General features: G+C 38.8%; 1 protein-coding gene and 2 long non-coding RNA genes across 11 annotated transcripts in view; 2 read left to right on the top strand and 1 right to left on the bottom strand.

The window, feature by feature from the left end:
- Positions 1-20,637, top strand: part of LOC124275607 — a 29,025-nt gene extending 8,388 nt beyond the window's left edge. The window contains exon 3 of the long non-coding RNA XR_006898318.1: positions 20,597-20,637. This is a non-coding gene — a long non-coding RNA (uncharacterized LOC124275607). The remainder of the gene's footprint in view (positions 1-20,596) is intronic.
- The window catches only part of LOC124275602, a 40,760-nt gene that overhangs the window by 5,717 nt on the left and 10,275 nt on the right, over positions 1-24,768 (bottom strand). For 2 of the 9 annotated variants that reach the window (XM_046711202.1, XM_046711205.1), the window contains one exon: positions 3,143-3,298. The exons of 5 other annotated variants lie outside the window; for them this stretch is intronic. Coding sequence is in view for 1 of the 4 variants with exons in the window: in XM_046711197.1 (XP_046567153.1) it covers positions 21,709-21,756 (48 nt within the window). In the remaining 3 variants the exon portion in view is untranslated. Of the gene's footprint in view, positions 1-3,142; positions 3,299-21,708; positions 22,773-24,768 lie in introns of those variants that run through there. 2 more of the 9 variants (XM_046711201.1, XM_046711197.1) reach the window with 2 other exon arrangements.
- Positions 293-16,953, top strand: LOC124275606. Its single transcript, XR_006898317.1, has 3 exons — positions 293-414; positions 15,373-15,376; positions 16,834-16,953. It is a non-coding gene; the product is annotated as an uncharacterized LOC124275606 (long non-coding RNA).

The raw sequence follows: 24,768 nt of genomic DNA, 5'->3' as shown, positions 1-24,768 counted from the left end.
TACTGCATTGTTTTATGTGGCATATCTACTCGGAGAACGAAATTCATGTGCTATCTTTCTCTGTGACATACGTCCCTTACGCCAGGACAAAGTTTCCCCCCAAATTGAACACTTTAAACATTAAAGTTAGGATTTTCCACACCGATAACATGGACCTTCTATGTGGTCCTGCTCTACTTTATATAGAATAAACAGACTGCGACAAACTAGACTAATAACATGCGTGCGCTGTAAGTAAGTTGCTTGTACACGCTTGGGGCCAATATATAACGAATACAATGTCTGTTTGTGATACTTCACTGACGCAGAACTGAAAGGTATTACATGTGCATTCATATTGCACATACTCGTAATGCCATAGAGTTGAAGATTAAAAGTATGTTTAATATTATTAAAATTTCATCATTGCCATCTGTGTACATAACCTCCTGCCTGAAAGGATTCTGGATGAATACATGTAGTTCAATATATACTAGGCACATAAAGAAACTGTGCATACAAAAATTTAAAATCTTAATTTATCAAACCTGTGTAGACACATAAGGATTTAAACTCAGAGATAAGTGACATGTATCCAACATGCATGCACGTGCCACGTTCCGTGACGTCAGTGGGTTCGTCCTTGAGACGTGCAATACGTTGTTGCACGTGCATTCCGGGAAAAAGAAACAGAGCAAATGAATGTGACACAAAACTGTCACTTTGGAAAGCTCAACCCCTGCCCTTGCGATCGTTCAAAAAATTAAACGGCTATTGAAACGCATAGCATGCCAAGGCTCACGTCTGCACAACGTCATGAGGCCATTGGGATGGTCCGTGGGGGAATGTCTCAACGACAAGTGGCTGCACATTTCCACTGCCACCGGAACACCATTTCTGCACTGGTGAGATGCTGCCAGAACACAAATGACGTCATCGATCGGCCACGTTCTGGACGTCCACGTGTAACAACGCCAAGACAGGACAGATGGATAAGGGTGACCCATCTTCGCCACAGGTTTCAGACTGCAGTCCATCCCAGGACTTCGCCGTATCCACCCCAACACAGTTCGACAACGTTTACGTCATCACGGGATCAGACCACGACGTCCCGCCATACGGCCTATCCTGACACAACGTCATCGACAAGCTCGCCGAATGTGGTGCCAAAATCATGTCCGCAGACCCTTGTTTTGGTGGAGAAATGTTGTTTTTACAGACGAGTCCAGGTTTAACATTTCAACGTGCCTATAGACGCGTGGGAGAACGTTATGCACAGGCCTGTGTCTTGGAGAGGAATCGCTTTGGTGGTCGTTCCATGATGATTTGGGGTGGAATAACAGCACGCCAAAGAACTCCTTTGGTGATTGTTCAGGGCAACTTAACTGGTGTGGGCTACAGGGATCAGATTCTTCGACCTGTGACAATTCCTTTTCTGCAACGTCATGGCCCTGGGTTAACATTCCAACAGGACAGTGCCCGCCCTCATACGGCAAGGGTTGCTATGGATTTCTTGAAACACCACAACGTTGACTTACTGCCTTGGCCTGCAAATTCACCGGATCTCTCCCCGACAGAGCATGTTTGGGACGAGATGGATCGACGTCTACGCCGTCTTCCTCATCCGCCAGATAACGTCCTTTACCTTGCAACAGAACTTGAGAGAATCTGGCGTGACATCCTACAAGCCTTCCTTGCAAGTTTGATAGGCTCTATGCGTCGTCGATGCACTGCTGTTCTCAATGCCGATGGTGGACATACCCGTTATTGAGCTTGTGACATGGTCGTTTGACCCCTGACTCGTGACGTCTTTGTGATTGACTTTTCAATTGAAATTCTCCCGACTTGTTATGGTCTCGTGATCCCTCCATTAAAGTTTATATATACCTTTGACATTGTTATCGTACTTATCAACTGGGATAATATTTTGACAATGCACAGTTTCTTTATGTGCCTAGTATATAAGCCCGTACATGGCAGTAATTGGGAGCGTAGCATGGGTCAAACATGGAATGGAAGATTGAAAAGTTTAATTCAAATTTCATCATTGTCAACTGTGTAAATAAACTCCTGTTTTTGTTTTGTTTTAAGCTCCCTGTTCAAACAACATAAAAAAAATATCAAGAACTGAAATCAAGAAGCACTGTATAAATACGGCTGTGGCTTTATAAGCGAAACAGCAAATAATGTAATCACGACATCATCACCAGATGTTATATGTCTGTAACAACGATCTCGAATCAGTGGAAACGTAATTCTGGAATTGTTTGTGTTTGTCTGGACCATCAGTGTTAACACTTTTGTCTATGTCAGTACGAACTTTCAGGCGATTCCACAGTATATATGAACTGTTCTTTCTCGTTACCCTCACAGGTGGGTGGAACACGACAGTGTGTTCTGCAGAACATTTTACAACACGTGTTCTGCACGTAATAGATTGATGCTGTGAGTCCCATCGAGACACAACCTCACAACCACACCTATGGGAAGAAAATTAGATGATCTATGGTATTTTCTAAGATGCTTCGGTAAAAGATCAAAGCGCCGACAGAACTTTATCAGAAGATAATGTGCACTTTTTGCATTACGTCACAATGTATTGGCGTCACTGCGCCATTCTAGTCTAGCCCCTCGTAATCGAACACTTTTGCATTACGTCACAATGAAACCAGCGTCACGATGCATGTCAGTTTGTCATCGCCTCGTGCAGCCTCTTACAGTAAACTACTCCGTTGCTCTAAATGAAGCCCTTTTTTCAGGCACTCCCACCATACTCTCTTTATCAGTGTTTGGTTTAACAACACCTTGGGCCGAGCTGTCAAGAGCTCCTTGAACATCATAGATGTTTCATGAAAGGTATTTACATGTATAGATTAGGATCACAGACAGCCAGACAGACAGACAAAAGTTTATTTCAGTCTGTACCATCTACCTAAATACCACTTTGTAATGTTACAAAATATCACATGAAAAGATAACTGGTCCTTTAAAGTAAAGCCCTTTCCCCTCTACATTCCAAAAACTGCCCCAACCAATAGAGTTTCTGTTCGGTCTGATTGTGCCCGAGCTGTCAAAGACAGCTTCAATGTCACAGATATATCCTGGATGATGGAAGAATGGTTTTATGTCTGAAGTGACCCTCCTATTTTCCTTACGTATTCACCTTTATAAACAAACTTCTAGTTTGACCCGTGGTGAGGATGGTGATAATGATGTCCACTTGCTATGATTCGGTCTGGTTTCCTATCATCCAAATGCCTTTCCTCTCAGCGAACAGCATTTCCAAAGAATCACGAAGACGGATCACATTTTAACATATCTGAAATAATACATAATAATGGTGATAATAACAAACCTGATCTTGTCCTTTTTAACAAAGCCAATGAATCTGTATATCATTGAATTTTCTGACAGCAACGTGATTGGCAACGTAAATATGCGGGCCTCGCCTTTGAAATGTCAAGTACACTGTCATCAGGTTCCCCATTTTTCTCGGTGCCCTTGGTTTGGTACTTCCTGATCTCTTGGCGCAGATCAGGAGAGTGACCGGTATCTCCACCGGGAACCCAGCCCTTCTGACACTCTGGGTAATGCAGAAGGCTGCAGTGTTGGGAGCCTTCATATTCTCCGGAAAGTTCTTGGTGGGTTCTATAAGGCAGCGTTTCCTGGGAGAAGTCCCATTCACTGTCTGAACATTTTTATTTTATTTAAAAACTGAATGGATTTATGCAATTATAATAATGGTGAAGCAATTGGAAACGAATCATACACAGACATAATCTCCTAAGCAGGAACCGGCGTTAAACATTTGCATAGAACGTTGTGTATTGTTTTGCAATATAAGACAAGACAAAGATTTTCATAATGCATGAAGGCCACAAGGCCATATACATATAACATAAACATGCACTCAGTCATTTCATTGGAGAAGCAACAATAACAAGTCCATTGAGTCATTGCATAAAGGAAGGAATGAAGTGTCCAGTATTCGATCACAGATGTAAACAAAAAACACAGGTGGTCAGCATCTGGTACATCCACCGTGGACATCAATGCAAGACCTAACACTACGACGTGCTGAGAACGTCAGACGCCGTGTACCTTGGGCAGGGATCCCTCTTGAAGGGCTTACAATTGGCTGACGTCGGTTTCCAGGCACAACGGCTCTAGCACAATCTGATGATCCAAAGGGTCCCACAAGTGTTCAAGTGGTGACAGGTCAGGTGACCTGGAGGGCCAAGGAAGCACATTGATGTTGTTTCTCTGTAGAAAATCCATGACAATATGTTCTGTACGAAGACGGGCGTTGTCCTGCTGAAACATGACCTGGTTACGGCGTTGACGTAGGAATGGTAGCACAACCGCCCGAAACCATCAAACCGCAGGTCGCTGCAACACCAGTGGCACCCATATGACCATTCCAATGGCTCTCTCTCTGGATTCCTGCGATAATCGGGACATGGTCGCTGAAGTTGACTTGAAGGTCTGATGTCGAGGAAGGTTTGTGTGCACTCTTATACCCCAAAGATGCACGTGCTTCATGCAAGCCGTTCACGGGATTGTCCATGCTTCACGACCTGTTGCAGTGATACTGTTCGCCCAAACACAACATTTTTCATGACAAATGTTATGGAAGCGTTGTGGCGATTGTTTTAAGCGCATAACTACCTACAAAATGACAGTTCGAGTCCAAATTTTGATAATATATTTTGGTATCGTTTCTTTTGCTCGTTAGTTTATATACAATCCAAATATATTGGATGCATAATATAAAAACATATAAGCGTTTAGCGTATAAGTCTGTCTCTTTTTATAAGCAGTATACATGTAGTATATGGATTTAATAATGATTCATAACATTCAAGTTAACATGCTTTTGAATATAATATATTTGGAATTCGATTATAAAGGTGGAAAATAACGGAATCTTCTTCAGAATAATAATTACATGCTAAAAGAAAATGGAATTCATCCTCTATACCGAATTTACAAACAGGACATGTGTGTAGAGATACATCGATATTTAGGCATCTTCCTTCATTTATATAAATCTTAATAAGCCTGCTGGGAATTTTATAAGAAACTTACTATATTTAATTTCATGTAAAACACTTACATTTTTCAGGTTCTAACAAGATTTATATTCAAGATTCTTTATTCAGTTTCAAAGGCCTCCAGCCAAGAGTACATGTATATATATGCTATAGAGTCAAGTCACAATGTATATCATAAACATTTATAATGGTTGTCACCAGAATAAACTTCATGAATGAAAGCCAACAATTGGTTAGACCTACTTGGGTTGTCAGTCAAGACGTGATGAGGTAATTTTACGACGATGTCGTATTGGCCACAGTCGGTTTACTATGGAATCCTGGAAGGGACATTGTCGCGTTGTCGGATTGTCGCGTTGTCGCCCTCTCAAATACAAGCAAAATGAGGCAAAATTAACCAAAACGCGACACGCGACACGCGACATCGCGACAACGGGTCGCATTGTCGCGATGTCGCGATGTCGCGTGTCGCGTTTTGAATAATATTTTTTTTATTCCTCCAAAGGGCGACATCGCGACAATGCGACAAATGGGCGAAATGTCGCGTTGTCGCGATGTCGCCTGTCGCGTTTTGGTTTAATTTGCCTCACTTTACTTTACGTTTTTGAGAGGGCGACAATGCGACATAGCGACAATGTCCCTTCTCGGATTCCATAGTTTACTCATGACTATCTGCTGAAAACGGATGGGGATGGACCTCACATGTGTGTCTCTTGCGATGAAGTGTTCACCATCAAGCATATTCTGCTTGACTGTGTGGACTTTTCGACTGCAAAGAATGCACATTATGATGCGAGAAATCTTTAAGATCTGTTTTGCCGCGTGAGCGGGCATCTGATTGTAAACTACCCGAGGGAAGTTGACCTGTAACTTTTAAAGAGAATAACAAATTGCTTGCTTTTTGTATTTGGTGCTATGACATTTTCTGTTTTGAAATAGAAATGTAATGAATATATGTTTTAAAATATAACTCTTTTGGACCTTGGACTTAAAATGGTACTGAATGGAAACTTGATCTCGTCACTATATGGCTGGAATAATGCCGATGTGACGTAAAGCCCAACTCAACTCAACTCAACCAGAAGTAAATGAAGCGTTGGTAAAATTGTCAGTTGTCCCCTTTAGTTGTTAAAGAACAAATAAACTTTGGTTTTTTTACTCTTTTAACTATTACATATGAAAGATTTGTGGTCAGTCTTACGCGGAACACCAATTTCATTCTTTAAAAACTTGTGGTTAATTAGTACCGAGCGATTAAAAGTTGCCAAAAGTCGCCTACTTCACTCTCGCCCGCATACACGAAACCACAGACAGGTTACGTAACTCTGTCGCCAGAGCACTGCAGTGACGTCATATGAGGAAGGATTTTCAGTTAGTTGTATAGAAAGTGTGCAGCAAGCTCGTCATTTTGATGATTTCTCGACATCAACGAAGACATGCCAAATCGTTGCGTTGTCGTCAATTGCTCCTAGGGTCGGGCGATGGTGTCACCATGCACAGATTTCCACAGGACCCCGCAGTTCGTGCAAAATGGGTTATGTTTGTGAGTGCGAAGCGAGCGTTGTGGAAGCCTGAAACGATATCTTACTTGTGTTCAAATCGCTTCACGGAAGTTAAAGAATCAACACTACTTACTAATCGTAGTAAAATATGTATATGATTGATGGCCATAAAGATTTTCCATGACACAACTTGTAACATAACGATTTCTGCCTCAGAATCGAGGTTGTGGTCGAAGTAACAATAATACTGTAAGTAGTATTATATGACACCCACCTCGCTTCCACGAGAGAAATTGTTATGTTATACGCTATGTCATGCAAAATCCTATTATTATCAATCAAATACATATTTTACTACCAGTAGAAAGTAGTTTTGATTTTGTAACTCGGTGAAAACAAACCTAAATAGCATTTATCCTCAGACTGGCGGATGTTCGCGACAGGGCGCCGCCATTTTTGAAAATCGTGAAGTCACGGGCTAAAGTCTGTTAGAATTAATGAGATTATGGTGTGTTTTCATCAAGTTAGAAAATCAAAACTACTTTCTACTCGTAGTTAAATATGTATTTGAATCATAACCAAAAGCATTTTGCATGACACAACTTATAACATAACGATTTCTTCCACGGAAGCGAGGTGGGGGTCGAAGTGACAATACTGCGCTATAAATTTCTTGCTACATTCACGTGGTTAACGTGCACTCACCAGTATGTAGATACTAGTCAATGTACGTCTTTATATTTGGTCTTATAATCCTAATTAGTTTATTATCATACTTGTATGCATTTTGAAACTAAATAAAAAGCAGACGATCTGCTGATACTTATAGTGCATTTATAACAGGACTGTAATATCTAGACAGTTTATAGTTTGCCAATGTGAATCATAATTCGCACACACGCCCTAGTGTATGTCTCATTACACTTCACGGCGAAAACAACGATTCTGTTGAATGCTACGACAAATGAATAAAAACAAAATGCAAATATTAAAATTAAAACAGATTAAATTTATAGGAACAATGTCAGGCTATTACCTTGTTCGAGGAATGTATCCATCAATATCCACAAAAACGAGTGATATGCCATTCATCTGCAGCTGTTTCAAGTAATGTGTCTTTTAACAGTCTAGTATACGAAAAAGTGATATATCGTTTCAGGTATGTCACATTGGTGTATAGTCTCATTGGTCACCCAAGATAGAGATAGCACACCTGGCAACTGATTGCATAATGTCCGCCATTCTTTAAAAACGGTAATTTAGTTAGCCAATAATGAGCAATCAATCACTGTATTGGCGGTTAATCCTTTGAAAGAAGGACGTTGTTTTTACGCAGACACAGACACGAAAGAGTGTATTCAGTATAGATGAGTAAATCTACATACATAAACACTACATTTTGACAAATCCGCTGTGTAAGACAAAAGTAATTAATCAATCAGCGTGTTATCGGTTAATCCTTTGATCGATGTTTATAATGTTGAATATTTACTCCAGACAAAAGAAATGCCAAATGGGAACCTTTGTCGGGTAATCTAAGGGTTTTACCACTAATTATACCTGTTATAAATTCATTAACTGACCATCAAGTGAATGATGACAAATAACATGTGTAGGTTTATACCACCTAACACGGGTTACCTTGAAAGTTATCTATTACACCCCCATTCAATGTACGCATTTGGCTTACCTATATTATAACTTGTAACCATAAACTTTCAATAGAAACAGGTAGATGGTATAATATTATTAAAGAAGAAAGATTATGTACATTGTGTACGAACACAATAGGAGATGAACTTCACTTCATGTTATATTGTCCATGTAAGAAATTCATTCCTACCAAACTATTATTGTAATTATCAATCATTAGATAAATTTATATCCCTCATGTCTTGTACGCATAAAGCACTATTGTTAAAAATAAGCAACTATGTGAAAACCGGACGACGTATGCTCCCATGAAACAAATCTGTACATTTGTATTTTCTCTGTCACTATTTATGAGAATAAACCATTTATTCGTTACAACCAGGGAGTACAATTGCTGTAGTGCATGCAATTTTAATTGCATGTGAAAACTTATGGGCCGAAACTGTTTTGAGAATACAAACAGAACTTCATTGTTGCATAAGAAATACATATAAGCATTTGCTGTGTGCTAAAACTGTATGTACCTATTTACAATGTACCTAAGTAAAATTTCAGATTCTTCTAGCAATGGCAAAATAGGGTTGTTTAGTTTACCGATTCAAATAAATCAAATGTCAATTTTTTAATATCATACGTAATAGACGTCATAGTTTTACATGACATTATTAAATATCGAGGTAAAAACACAGAAATGGGATCAATTTGGATCAGTCATTATACAAATAAGGCCTAACGACACCAAGCGATTTTGACAGAACCGTCTATGAAAACAAGTTGTAACTCGGACACTAGGCAAAGCAGGAGACACAATTTTATTACCCACGTGGTCAACGTATGGGTAGTTGCATATTAATCTCGTACGTCACACGAGTGTCGTATCGCGTTGACCTGTGTCGTAACGACTTGACCTGAAATTCTAACGATTTGATTGGATAACCGATTACCTCTCAATTAGGTCACATTCTGACGTAACTATCTTTTCATTCATAACAAACACGTGAATTCATTCATTCTACAACTTAAATGCATTGTGGAATGTAAACATTGCGAACGTTGCCGTGTCGCTGTTTAATTGTGAGTCGAACTGAGACATTATATCTGTCGAAAACATAAACGCAATGTTTCCACCAGTGATGTTAGCCGAATGAAGCAGCTGGAAACCAAGAAACGAGGTGCAACGGAGTAGTTTACTGTAGGAGGCTGTACGAGGCGATGACAACTGACATGCATCGTGACGTCCGTTACCATGGCAGTGACGTCATTAGTGTGACGTCATGCAAATATTGTACTACAGTACAATACTCTTCCGCAACCTCTTTATGAAACCGGTTTCGGTTTGAAACCAAAACATAATAAAAAATACGCCATTTTGTCAATTTATATGCATGTAAGACGTGGGTAATAAATAAAATACCATTCGGTTCTTATACATATGAATTATACGAAACTCGTGATCTTCCTATAAGCATCTGACCTCGCTTTCGCCTCGGTTAGATAACATGGGAAGGACACTCGTTTCGTATAATTCGTATGTAATGAGACCTCGTGTAGTATTCTCTATATATGACAGTAGATTGTGAGAACATGTAGCTTTCATTTTCCACAACAGTTGTCACGATTTCAGGTTTATACAAACCTGTAAACAAGATAAATTTACCCCTGAAATGTAGATGAATTCTGCATCAGCCCTCATATCTATTCCTCATATGACGTCACAGAGACGCGCCGCTCTGATTGGTTGAAATTTCGTTTGTGGGTGAGAATTGAGAACTCTGCCTGCCTGTCTGCTAATGACAATATGCAATACACAACTGCGATCACTGACCACATGCAATTTGAACTTAACACCAATCAGGCTATACACCATAAACAAAACGCATTGATTTATGGCCCGAGTTCGGTCTCTGTTACATTATGTAATTACACAGACAGGCAGGTGTGATACTTGAACACATGACATGTTATGATGTCTGTTGATTGCAAAATGTTATACACAAAAATGAGCATGTATTTACAAAACCCAACATCTCTATATATACACACACAATGAGCCGTGAGGGCATCTGCAAATGAACCAGCCGTTACACTTGAGTGCACACCCACCCGCTCTGACTGGGTTCGGTATCCCGGCTGCTTCGTTTCTCGGGAAGTAAACCCAAGTACACAATATTGCACTATTGATTTGCGATTGTACGCTTATAATTTTGTTTATATGTTTTTTCATAACCAGCAATGTATATTATATGTCATGAATAAGTGATAATTGTGTTTTAATTATGTTTGATTTTTTGTTGCATGTGTCATAACTTTTAAGTTCGTTTACATTACATAAATTACTTGTACAAATACTTGGTAAAACGCGTTTCCCAACTTGTTATACAAATGACATGAAGTAATAAACTGCGCTTCGTCTTCAAATGCAGATACATTCAAATTATCAAAACAATATTTATATGTTCTGTCCTCTCTAGCAACTCCTCCCCTATGACCTGTTTCAATGGCTAACATCTGAATCTATTAAGAACAATTCTTGAATATTTACTTTTCAACTTGTACAGATACCTTTCAGGTTCTAACAGAGATTTGAGTATGAAATAATTATTGAGCTTACTGGTTTCACCTATGGTATATGCCCATGTTTGTTTCTAACAATCTTGCAACCGTCCCTTACAAACTCCATGAAAATGGGAGACATCTCCAACACCCTGTTCCAGCCAAGCTAGACCAAATCCGTGAATATTCAACAAATATTTTATTCTTGTTGTCCACGTGAATCTACCAACTACTTCAAGCTGATACAGCATCAGATAACAAGCCTTTGAATATCTAGTTGTGGGCATCTATACAAATTTCAACCAGATACATGTAGTGGATACCTTCCCAACTTTCCATATAAAACTGATGCTAGGGTGTTTGAATTGACATGAAGAACTTTTCTGAGAAATTTACGGTGAACATTTTCTAGAACCTGAACACTTTCAAACCCACAAACTCCTCATGCATAGCATAAGATGGGAGAAACCACCCTGTCAAATAGAAACATAGACTCTTTGATGTTAAGCTTAGACTTTCTTTTAAACAACCAACAAAATGTACAGAGCCTTTTCTAATTGTTGTGCTAGGGTATTTCTGTCCCAATTCCACGAGAGCTTAAGAGTGAAGAACACACCAAGCTGACACTGGCTTGAGAGGAATACCATTATAATGCCACTTTTCCTTTTATGTTATTACACTACCTCTCTGAAATACCATAACTTTAGTTTTATCTAAATAAATCCTCATCCTATATTGACTGCAAAAGCCTGCTAATCAATCTATCTGATGTTGTTATCTTCAGAATAATAATTACATGCTGAAATAAAATGGAATTCATCCTCTATACCGAATTTACAACATGCGTGTAGAGATACCTCGATATTTAACCATCTTCCTTCATTTACTTTTAATCTTTATAAGCCTGCTGGGAATTTTATAAGAAAATGACAATATTTAATTTCATGCATTACACTTAAATAGTTTTCAGGTTCTAACAAGTCATCCACTCATTTGAAATCTTGTATACAATCGTGATGTATTTGGAAAGTAGTGATGACAATGATGTTGAAGATGAAATTACAACTGATATTCTAGATGCACCAATTTCAGAGTTTGAAATAAGAGAAAGTATACGACATCTGAAGAATGACAAATCTGCAGGAATAGACAATATTATACCAGAGTTTTTCAAGAATGCGGAAGATGTGCTTACGCCTTACCTACTAGTAATATTTAACATTATGCTAGAAAATGCAGCCTTTCCAGAAGCATGGGATACCGGTATTATAATTCCACTGTTTAAGGGTGGGGATCCAAAATTAGCAAATAATTACCGCGGTATCACATTACTTACTATTTTTAGTAAAGTTTTCTTGTATATCATTAATAAAAGACTCGTTTTCTGGGCTGATTCGAAAGATAAAATTCACGGATCACAAGCAGGCTTTAGAGAGGGCTACTCCACCACTGACAATATGTTTCTTCTTCAAAGCCTTGTACAGCGTTATATCTCACGTAAAGGTGGTAAATTTTATGTTTTATTTGTAGATTTTGCCAAGGCATTCGACTCGGTTGATAGGAACAAATTATGGAAACTACTCACCCAGAACGGCTTGAGTAGCAAAATGGGAAAACTATTATGTAATATATATAACAATGTGAAAGCATGTGTGCGTAACAATGGTGTTATGTCATCAACATTTGATTGCAATATTGGTGTACGCCAAGGCTGTATACTAAGCCCATTTCTGTTCATTTTCTTTATAAATGAATTAGCGTCAGTTGTGTATCAAAATTGTACAGATGGTATTCAGTTGCGCCCGGACATTGTTAAGGTATTTTTGTTATTGTTTGCTGATGATGTCATCATGTTCTCAAGTACAGTGAAGGGTCTACAAAAACAAATTACCTTGCTGGAAAGCCATTGCCTTGAATTTAAGCTTAATGTAAATGCAAATAAAACAAAGGTTGTTGTCTTTAAGAAAGGCGTTAAATTGTTCAAATCAGAAAAATGGCTTTATAACGGAGACTACTTAGAAGTTATTAAAGGATATAAATATCTAGGGGTCCATTTTGCCAATACGTTATCATGGTATCATCATGGTAATAGTGCTGCTTTACAGGGACGGAAGGTTTTTATGGGCATTTACAGTAATTTAAAGAAATTGGGCAATGTAAATTTCAAAACATATTTCAAAATATTTGATACAAAAATTAAACCAATTTTGCTATATATGGGGCAGAGGTTTGGGGTTTTCTCGGTTGGAAGCATTGGAAAAGGTTCACTTGTACGCGTGTAAAAAAGTCTTAGGAGTTAAATTAAATACCCCAAATGTGATGATCTATGGTGAATGCGGTCGCTTCCCACTTTATCTAGAAGCACAGATAAAAGTTATCAAATACTGGGTAAAGCTCTTGAATATGCCTGCATCAAGATTTCCTAAGAAATGTTATAACATGATGTATTTGTTTGACACCAACGGTAAATCAAATTGGGTAACGAATGTTAGAAATTTACTAAATCATTGTGGTTTTAGTGATGTATTTTTGTCACAAAAGATTACCTGCCCGAAGTCATTTTATAATGCTTTATCGCAAAGATTAAAAGATATGTACATTCAGACCTGGAACTCATCTTTAATACAGTCGCCCAAATCCACTTTTTACAGTACTTTTAAATCTTTTTCCATACAGAGCAATACCTACACGATATCAATCTTCGAAAATTCCACGTTTCATTATCCAGATTTAGATGCTCTTCACATGATCTTATGATCGAGAAGGGCAGATATTATAATATTCCAAGAGATAACAGATTGTGCAAATTTTGTGCACTAAATGTAATTGAAGATGAATTCCACTTTTTGCTGGTATGTCCTTACTATGCTGATTTAAGGACAAAATATCTACCACAATATTACTATTCACATCCTACCATGTTTAAATTTAATTTGATAATGAACTCTAATAATACAACTTATATTCGTAAACTTGGTATGTATATCCACCATGCTTTTGAACAAAGAAAATAACGTTTGCAAACATTGTGATTGTATGCCATTATTGTTTTTATATTTTGTACTATAGGCCTGTGGCCTCTTCAGTAATGGAATAAAGAGATTTTGATGAAATGTGGGATTCACTTACGATTTAATATTAGATTTTGATAATGATTATCATCAGTGACAACCAATAAGTCGTTAAACAGCACCAATGTAGTTTGGGATGTTAGGTTCTATCTGTGAATGAGATATTGTGTGCATGTGGGGGGCAGCTGGGTGCGGTGATGTATGCTAACAATCTTGTTAGTCTACTTTTGAGTGTAAAGTAATGGTATAGTTACGGATGAGGGAAGTTGGGTTTAAGTGTGTGTGTGTGTATGTCTCTATAAAGTGAACGATATTGGAAGGGTGTGGTCAGTACTCTGTGAGGTGAAAGGGTGAAAGGGATGGGTGTGAGGCGGATGAGAAATTGAGCTATCTCCCTTATGTGTGCATGTGTGTGGATGGTGAATGCACGAGTGGATATGTGTTTCTTGTCCGTGAGCTTTAGATTTGATTATGCTTGTTGATATGATGTGAAAGGTTTCCCTTTCTCCTCAATTTTTTAATATATTTACTTAGATGTTTTAAGGCCTCTCATAACCGTTATGGTAGCTTAAACATTTTAACTTGCGATATACATGTATTGTATTTTAGACTTTGTTTATTTCGTCCCACCAAATACATTTACAATCTCTCTCTCTCTCTCTCTCTCTCTTCTCTCTCTCTCTCTCTCTCTCTCTCTCTCTCTCTCTCTCTCTCTCTCTCTCTTTTTTCCCCACTGGATTTCCTGGGTTTGCAGTGGGATGGAGGAAAAACCGGCCTTCCCAAGAAAAAATGGGATAGGATTAGGATTTCCATATAGACATATAGGAAGTAGGAAAAATATAGGAAAAATTTCAACATGCCTCCGAAAAAAGAACTGTCGCAAGACCAAGTCCAAGAAATACGTGCACTTCGAGGTGTGCTGTCGGCAGCCGAGACCAAAAAGCGTTTCGGTATTGGATCGCAAAGACTCTACGACATATGGCGAGATCCGATCGAGGAAACCACAACCATGCCGCCAGTCAAACAAGAAGTACCACCACCATCACCAGAAGTATCATTGCTAGTCATCGAACCATTGTCACAAAAGGTGACTCGAGATAAATCGAAAGTAGAAATACCCGGTAGTACATTGCCAACCATCCAGGACATCTACAACCGCCTGGGGTAGATCGACACTCGTGCGAGGCAAACCACGAATATGTTGGTCGACGTCTTGTCTAGGCTGGACATCGACGACGACGAGGATGATTCCAAACTGCACTCTAGACAAAATGGACGAGGAACAAAAGAACAGACCAATTTCGACATCCAGAAGGTGGGGCAGATGGTGGAATCGACCCAAAGATGGGTCTATATTTCGCTAGTTGCCGTTTTCTCTGGAAGGTCGTCCACAAGACCTGGAAGCACAGCACACCGGCTAGCACGCCGGCCCACACATACCGGTCGACGAGAAGACAGAAACGCCCAAACCAGTTTCCACGGCCAAACTCGGGGTCCCCACTATATGGAGTAGAGAAGTCGATGTGTGGAATGCAGCCTATTTGGAAAAAAGTATTGTAGTAGGGTATACGAACCATGCGTTTGTTTTTTTCGTCCGGGCGTGCGCCCTACTTTCCGTACCACGAATTCCACGAAAAGCAGTTGGAATACGAAAACGGGCCTAGACAAGTCTACGACTCCATTCGTCTTTTGCAACCCCAAGCCCGCGACTGTGCATCTGCAAAAATACTAGGCGAGCTGTCGGAGGGTCTGTCTAGAAAACTATACAATTGGGGTAAGACTAGACTATTTGCTGTCGGCTATGGAAACAGTCTGTGTGGTGCCAGTTTTTTGCATACCTGTCTTGGTATCGGGTCGAATATGGGGTTTGTGGTTGCCGAAAAAATGGGTAGCCCTAGTGAAAATGAGATTCTTATAAAAGCCCTTGATTTTTCCCGACCGACCCCATGCTCACTTAAAAGTCAATATTTCAGAAACTATTCGACCGATTTTCGTCAAATTTTGCATGCAACTCAATAGTAGTGTATACAATGATGGTACGGGATTAGTGCCTCCCCCAAGGGCTCAGTTTTGTAAATTGAGTCCTTGGGGGGACCTGGTCCTGTACCATCATTGTATATACTACTGTTCCAGATATATCAAATTCAGTATGCAGTCGATCCATTAACCTGTCACTAATGACCTTGTCCAACACACAATTCAAAGCTGTTTCTGTATTGTGTGATGCTCTGTACGCAGATTGATGCTTGTCCATTAACTGAAATTTGTTAAGGTGTCGAGTTAACTGGTGTTTCACAACTTTCTCCTGCACTTTAGACAAAAAAGATAAGTTTGAAACCGGTTGGTAGATGGAATACTGTTCAGAATCTAGTGAAGGCTTCTTTATAAGAGGCTTTATCACAGCGGGAGGGAAAGATGCCAGTTTCCAAACTTTTGTTGACAATACTGGTGACTGTGGGTAGAAGAGTGTCCAAAATTTTCATGAAGAACTTGGTGGGTACAGGATCCAGGTGACAACATGTTATCTTGGAGGGCATAATGATCTTTCTAATATCAGCATCACAGACAGGATCAAAGATAGATAGATTTATTTCCTCCTTAGCATATGAAGATAAATGCAAGGTTTACAGGTACATTACAACAAGTAAATCAATATGGAATTATATGGATATACACATATGGTATTATGTGTATGGTATTTATACATGTCAGAAATTATACACATTCATAGAAATATCGTTTCCACAACTTAATAGTTCTGCATATTCGGCTTATGCACATTGCCCGTGTTTCATAGTCGAGGGTCTTCGTGCACTGAGTAGGAAGACCCCCAAGTAGAAAATAATATATCGTCATCATTATTCCTGAGGTTACTAAACGTTTCTACATCAAGAATGTCGATTAAATCTTCAATTAGTCTGTCTCTTTCATACTGCGTTTCAGTACAATAAAGAAATACATGTTTAACAATGTCATAGGCAAACGTACCACAAAGACATTCATGAGATTGAATTACGTTAGTACCTTGTTTGAGTGGCAATTTAGAAGTTGAGTACAATATGGAACATGTTGTTATGGATAACAACTTCTTTACTTCGTGAGTACGTTTCGATACAGATTCTTGTACCGTTGTCAAGCAAGAGTGATACATGAAGTGGAGGAGCTGCATATTTATGCTGTGTATAACAATGAAACTACATACATTGTAATTGACAAAGGAAACAACATAATTGCCATAATTGGTTAAGCAGTAAGCTGATGAAGCCAGTGAGTACACAAAGGATAGTGAATGGAAGCCAGAGATGTATAAATACAGGAGTGGAACAATGAAGGAGATGTTTATACAATAGGTGCGATGTTTATACAATAGATTGGGCTTGGTGGAGGAGTGGATCATAAGCTGATGGAATAAAGTATCCTTGGTCACGGTTGATGGTGGGCTTATGGCGTTTGATGTGAATGGCTTCGGTGAGCTTGCGTTTAGTGAAGTCCGTTTGGTTGTTGGCGAGAATGGTGAAGTCGGACCACTCTATTTGATGATTGGGGTTTGCTTTGATGTGGTCAGAGATAGCTGATTTGGTGTCGGAGTTAGCAACAGAGGTGCGATGTTCTTTGACTCGGGTGTTGATGGGTCGGGATGTTTCACCTATGTAGCTTTGTCCACAATCACAGTTTATTTTATAAATAACACATTTCGGGTTGTTGTTGTTGTTGTTGTTGACGTAAGTACCGATGTGTAATAGTACTGCAATGTCAAAGAAGCATAGATGTTTTTCTAGGGCAAGACACCACAACCTGCTCGGACAGTTTTCATAAGTAAGGTGATACCGTGCTAAAGCTGCTCTTGTAGAAAGTTCTGAAATAATACATTTGGTGTCTGCTTCATGGAAGCATAGTTCTCAGTCTCATATCTATATAACATAAAGCCAACGTCACTGGCACAATCCTCAAACAACTACCTAAAACACCCGTCAATCCACCATAACTAATATCACAAACAACTACTTAAATACAACCTACCCCAATCACACACACATATATACAGATGCATCAGTCAGCTCTAACAAACCCACAGGCCTAGGCATTCACGTTCAACAAACCCTCCCATCACAACAAATTTTCACTATACCAACTATACCACAATAAACACTGCCGAACTCACTGCCATTCTCACTGCATTACACCTAATACCCTCCCTTCCCAAACAAACTTCCTTATACTATCCGATTCACTCAATTCTATCAAACAACTTCACAACATGCATTCTAAATCGCGCCCAGACCTAATTCACAATATAATTATTCAAACAGACTCACTCACACGCTCAAACAAAAACATCACATTCACATGGATACCCAGTCACTCAAACATCACAGGAAATGTCACCGCCGACACAGCAGCCAAACTCGCCACATCACACATCACCAAACCTCAACTTCCACACATCCAAATCAGAAATTAAAAACTCATTAAAACAAACATATCAAATACCAACTTTCAACACAACATCAACACAAACAAATCAACCTGGGTCACATCCATTATCAAATCCCCAATAAGAAAAATTCCCACATATTCTAACATCAAAATCATCGACAGGGCAATTACCAGATTAATTACAGGCATCACTAACCTAAACTACACACTGTACAAACAAAACAGACACCCGGACGGATTATGCACTCACTGCAACACCCATGAAGACATAAACCATATATTCACACACTGCCAGCTGCAACAAACAAACATTAAGCAATTACACAACAACATTCCCACCAAATACCACAACAACATTCATCTCCTTCTCAACCCCCACAACCCGCCCAATATATTCCAAGCCATAGCCACCTTCCTTGAAAACTCCAACTTACTTCAAAAAATTTAGAAGCTCCCAAACAAACCCTCTCATTACCACTCACTTCTAGCCTATATATTCAGATCAGGCGTCAAAATTCAATTTACCCATATTATCACCAGCACATGCCTACACATTTAGACCCGGGAGTAAATTTCATTCATCAATAGTGCCCTAAATCCGCTGCGAGGTCCGCGCCCATCCCTAGCCAATCACAGTCCACTAAAATGTAAACAAACCAGCCCAACCTCTCTTACGTAAGGTCAATGCCATTCACCCAAGCCAGCTCACCTCCAACCTTCACTTATAGCCACGGCCCTTACCCACAGCCTTCTTCGCTCCCTCACCCCATTCCCCACCCCCTACCAACTTAATCCATTTTTCTTTCTTTATTAAATCCCCTTATATTAATTATGCAGCTCACCTGCATTCATATTCATGCCCCACTATGCTATACTCCCTTATCATCTCCCCTCCCCTCCACTACCCCTACCAAACACCATAGGTCCAACATTTTCACTACTACTATTCAGCTATTACTCTACCTCTTATCCCTATAAATTCAATTGTACTGTTTTTTCTTTCTCTCCCCCTTTCCATTCCTAATACCGGCTTTTTATTTATTTATTTTTCCCATGTTTTTAACGTTTTTCATTTCAAAATCACGCCTAGGTTAATGCCCCATTATTTATATTTTTTAGGTACGGTGGTTTACTCCTTATTCAAACCTATTTATTATTATCTTACCCACCACCTACCCCGTCGGCGACATTGGCTACAGCTAAAAGCCGACGTTAAACTCCAAATCATCATCATCACTGGCTTTCCTCCAGTTAACACGAGCGTTTCCATAGGACCGGTGACGAGTGTCTGGAGCTAAGTATACCTGTATGGGATAGTGATCAGATATACTGTAAAGCTGACGGTTATCTATGGCGTAACCAATAACATTACATCTATGCTCTGTGTTGTCAAAAACATAATCAATCATAGTTTGGATATCCCTACATTTGCTTGTATAAGTATATAATGTAGGATCATCAAGTGGAATGACAGATATCAAATTCCGTTCATTCAAGGCTCGAATGAGCATTCTCGATCTAGATTTCATGTGTTAGATCTGTGTTAAAGTCACCGACCAGGACAGTCTCATCGTTATATGAATGTCTGCCATATGCCTCAAAGAGGGTATTCATGTCTACAGTTCACCGGCACATGCCATTAAGTGTTCACAATTTGCAGCTTCAACTATCAATTTCTTATGCTGGTATGCATATTAAATGAATCACCGAGAACAAGTAGTAGAGTTGGTCTACGTTAACGCCCATCACGTACCGCATGTGCATTTGTTTAACTGTTCCAACTATTGCGCTTACCCCCTTTTAATACAAACCAATAATAGCGATTTGAATCTATGATCGTTTGTAAAACAATTTTTATCCTAAGTTGAATAAAATTCTGAGATTTAAATATTCAATTGGCAAGGTAAAATTATGAGGATTCGCCATCTTAATGTCACTGTATTTGATTACTTTTTTTTTACATTCATCGGTACGTTTTCACTGCAAACAGACTATAGAATGTCTTGCCTATCATAACTCAAGAATAAGATATCTGTACTACTGTCCGCAAACCACTATCATGTCACTGCTAACATATGGAAATCCTACCTTGCTCCTGACAATTGTGTAAAATTGATTAAGGAATCACATGTCTTGAATGAGTAATTACTGTGTTAAAATTAAATTCGTGCCATTATTATTCAATTAATGTATGTTCTTGTTGTGTGTGATTTTACGTGGGCCAATGGCTTTTAAACCGAAGTAAACTCTCTCCAGTACCGGACATTTTCCCAAGACACATACATTTCAGCTGATGATGATGAAGATGATGGTCTGAGGTTATGCAACTTGGGCAAACACTATACAGTGAGTGAGTGTGAGTGAGTTTAGTTTTACGCCGCACTCAGCAATATTCCAGCTATATGGCGGTGGTCTGTAAATAATCGAGTCTGGACCAGACAATCCAGTGATCAACAACATGACCATCGATCTACGCAATTGGGATACGATGACATGTGTCAACCAAGTCAGCGAGCCTGATCACCTGATCCCGTTAGTCGCCTCTTGCGACAAGCATGGGTTACTGAAGGTTCATTCTAACCCAGACCTTCACGGATCCTTATGACAGACAGACAGACAGATTTTATTGACGCAAGCCACATGGGCCTCTGGCCATACATACAATACAATATAGATAATATTTATGTTGGATGGTGAGGATGACATTATTAATAAGTTAAACGTTGTTTCTTACACGGAATGCTTCATACACATATCTGCCTAGAGACCTTTGAGTATTAATATTTTCTGATGATAATAACTGTATACATTTATAAACTGAATAATTCTTACAATAATAGTTCTTTAAATGAATAGATCTTAGGTTAGTGTACGATGGACACTTGAGCAGAAAGTGAAATTCGTCTTCTATGTCATGGCTGACGCAAATTAAATGGAGTACGTTTTCCCAAGAACCTATCCTTATGCTGAAATCAATATCTGTCAGCTATTTCAACCATTTTGATAGACGAATATCGTTTGGAAAATGCTATCGTCGTCAAAACAGAACTGTTATACTTTTGCCCTTCGCCTACAGGACGGCAAGAAAAAACAATAGTATTATCAACCTTTAGGGAGTGGCCTTCATTTTATGGTTAACTTCATAGTTTGGGAAGTATCTGATTTTACGTACAAACGACATATGCATCTTCGTTTGTCAAAAATATATATATTTACGGCGCAATGTAATACAAAGGAGACAAGAGGAAAAGATTAGTATATAGCATATGTTATATTCGGGATTACACTTTCTTAGTATAGTATAAATTCTAGTTCTTTTTCTTAGTTGAGTCCCATTCCGGGAACTTAAAAAAAAAGTACTAGAATTTGTACTTTACTAAGAAAGTGTAATCCCAAATATAACATATATTACATTTGACCACTTTCTAAAAGAAATCAAAGATTATTATACTTATTTACCTTGCATGCATCGTTGATCGGTAGTGCGGCACTCATATCGCTGGGCATGTTTACTTGCTGCAAACACACTGACAAATGTAAAAGAGTCCTCGTATTATTACGCTGCTGCACAGTTGAAAACGAGGTCTCGTTTTATTTACAGGGTAGTTGGGTATGGCTGCAACAGCTAACGACTTAAAGGGGCACTGATCCAGAGCGATTAATGTTTCGCGCAAACAATCTAATTACGCCAGGTAGCGGGTCCGTGCTCCCTCGACAGTGATGGTCATGGGAACTGGCCAGCTGTCCATTTTGGAAGATTTTTTTTCAACCTCAACAATGGGACAATAAGAACGGTGGATGCCCATTAGATGCCGTTTTGAAATATTACGGTAGTGTTTGTCTGATTGTAATAAAATATCCCAGATTTTCCGATCCGTGGATGGCATGACTGATCCAATTCGATCTTATTTATGTCTTTTTACCTCGATATGTATTCATGTAATGTAACAATGTGATGTATATTGGTCTATGATATAAACAACACACATTTGAATCTGTAACCTAAATCAATCCCACTTTGCCATTGCTAGAAAAATCTGAAAACTCCATTCGTATCCTGAAAATAGCGTTGTCCCCTAACTTTTTAGGCAATTAAAATTGTATGTAATACAGCTCCCTTGATGTAATCCATGTTTGGTGGTATAAACCTACACCTGTTTATTTGTCACCATTCACTTGATGGTCAGTTAATGAATTTATAACAGGTATAATTAGTGGTAACACCAGGCAGATTATCCGATAAAGGTTCCTATTTAGCATTTCTCAGCTTTTGAGTAAATGCCCAAAGTTATAAATTGAGGTCTGATGTGGCAAATGTATTACATGGTTTGTAATATGCGCATGGAACTGCAGCAAGAGGAATTATCAGCTGAGTTACAAAAACAAACATCGATCAAAGGATTCACCGATAACATGTTGATTGATTAATTGCGTTTATCTCGCACAGCGGATTTGTTCAAAGGTAGTGTTTATGTATGTAGATTTAGTAGTCTATACTGAATACACCTTGTCGTAAAGTGCCTGTGTAAAAACAACGTCCTTCCTTCAAAGGATTAACAGCCAAAACGTTGATTGATTGCTCATTGTTATCTAACTAAATTACCTTTTTTAAAGAATGGTACACATCATGCAAATAGTTGTGAGGTGTGCTACCTGAGATGACCAATGAACCTATACCCCAATGTGAAAAACCTGAAACAGTCACGTGACCAGTTGAGAAACTGTCTACATTTTTTGCATATTAAACTAATAAATGAATCATAACAGCTGCAAATGAATGACATAACGTTCCTCTATGTGGATAGTGTTGGATACGCTCCTCGAACGAGGTAATAGCCTCCTATTATTGCTATAATTTTAGTCGGTTTAAAGTTTAATTTTTGTAAAAAAAATTTATTCATTTGTTGTAGCATTCAGCAAAATCATTCCACTTCATTTTTTCATCGGGAATTTTGATTAGACAGAAATTAGGTCGCGCGTGTGTGAAATATGGTTCCGCTTGCAATCTAAACAATATCTAGACATTACAGTACACTAAATCAGATCGTGTACTTTTCGTGAAGTTCCAAAATGCATAAAATTATAATAATAAATTCTAAATGATTATGAAACACATATAGGCAGACATACACTGACTTCGTACTTTTTCAGTCCTAACATTTTGTATAACCGAGGGATGAAGTTAAACTTCACTTTGTGTACATTTGTTGTCATAATAATAAAGATGGAGTATTATGAGTAAAAATGATTTCATCTTAGTTGATCAAGGTAAGCATATACATATTATACTTATAGTACCAATTGCACTTGCGGTTGGCGCAACAGAGATCACAACCCAGTTAAGGATTCAGGGATACTATCCGGGTAGTCGCGGGGGGAAAAACAACAATAAAAGCAATAACCAGTCCCGCGGAATTTGTCTCTATCAGTGTCCCTTAAAACATTTTCCCATAGAACAACGACTACTGTTTAAAATCATTCAACCCAAGCAGGAAGTTACAGCATCTGAGATAAACAGAATGCAAAAGACTCTTAAAGTATTAGTTAACGGTTAATTATCCTGTCACGAGGTAAGACATGAGATCATGGCATTATGCAACTTTGAACGTAGTCTTTGTAATTTCTGCCGGTGATCTACTGTCACACAGGCCAATCCAATGAAAGCATCTCACTGATGTAAACGCAGTGATCCAACACTTTTCTGTTTTATTTTCATATTGTTTACAGTGAGGTGTTAAATGCTGTTTATCTTTAATTTTACATTCTAAATTCCTTTACTCCACCATCTCAAAGTCTCAGTTAAAAGTAGGAAGTTCATTCAGATGTAATTTTTCAACTAATGATCGTAAGAAAGACACTGGTTTCCACACAATTCCCCAGATACGACAATTGCTAGGAAATGGAGTTACCGGAACGAGTCTTTCACGTTAGTAATAACCAGGGAAGATTTGCTTACCCTGGGTTAAACCTGATGCAGAGAGATTAGGGATTGTGGGCCAATAAATCAGCTTATGAATCCCTGTACAGTGATTATACCCAGAGAGCATTAGCTCCGTGTAAGGAAAGGGAGTTTGTGACCATTTGAAGTCAGGCTGTCTCTATGAACGATCACCAACTGGCATGTGAGTACACTTTGAAAATACAAACATTGCGATATTACAAATCCGTTCTACAATTCAACATCAAGTTGTTTTAGAATTAACTAAGAACTTGTTATCTGCTAAAAGATAGATTCGAAGGCTGAACTAATAACTCAGGTGTTCAGGGAGCGTGTCTTACATACTGACTGACTGACTGACTGACTGAGTTTGGTTTTATGCCGCTTTTAGCAATATTCCAGCAACATCACGGCGGGGGACACCAGAAATGGGCTTCACACATTGTACCCATGCGGGGTTTCGAACCCGGGCCTTCGGCGTGGTCTTACATACATGTACATATATGAGGATATATATTTAACTTTTAATCTTTTTAACGATGTCTACGTGTTCAGTTTAAAGTAAGCAAAATGTTTACAGC

This window comes from Haliotis rubra, unplaced genomic scaffold, assembly GCF_003918875.1.
Source record: "Haliotis rubra isolate DU_JTF1 unplaced genomic scaffold, ASM391887v1 Scf20, whole genome shotgun sequence".
Classification (NCBI taxonomy): domain Eukaryota; kingdom Metazoa; phylum Mollusca; class Gastropoda; order Lepetellida; family Haliotidae; genus Haliotis; species Haliotis rubra.
This window is presented reverse-complemented; position numbering and strand designations above follow the sequence as displayed.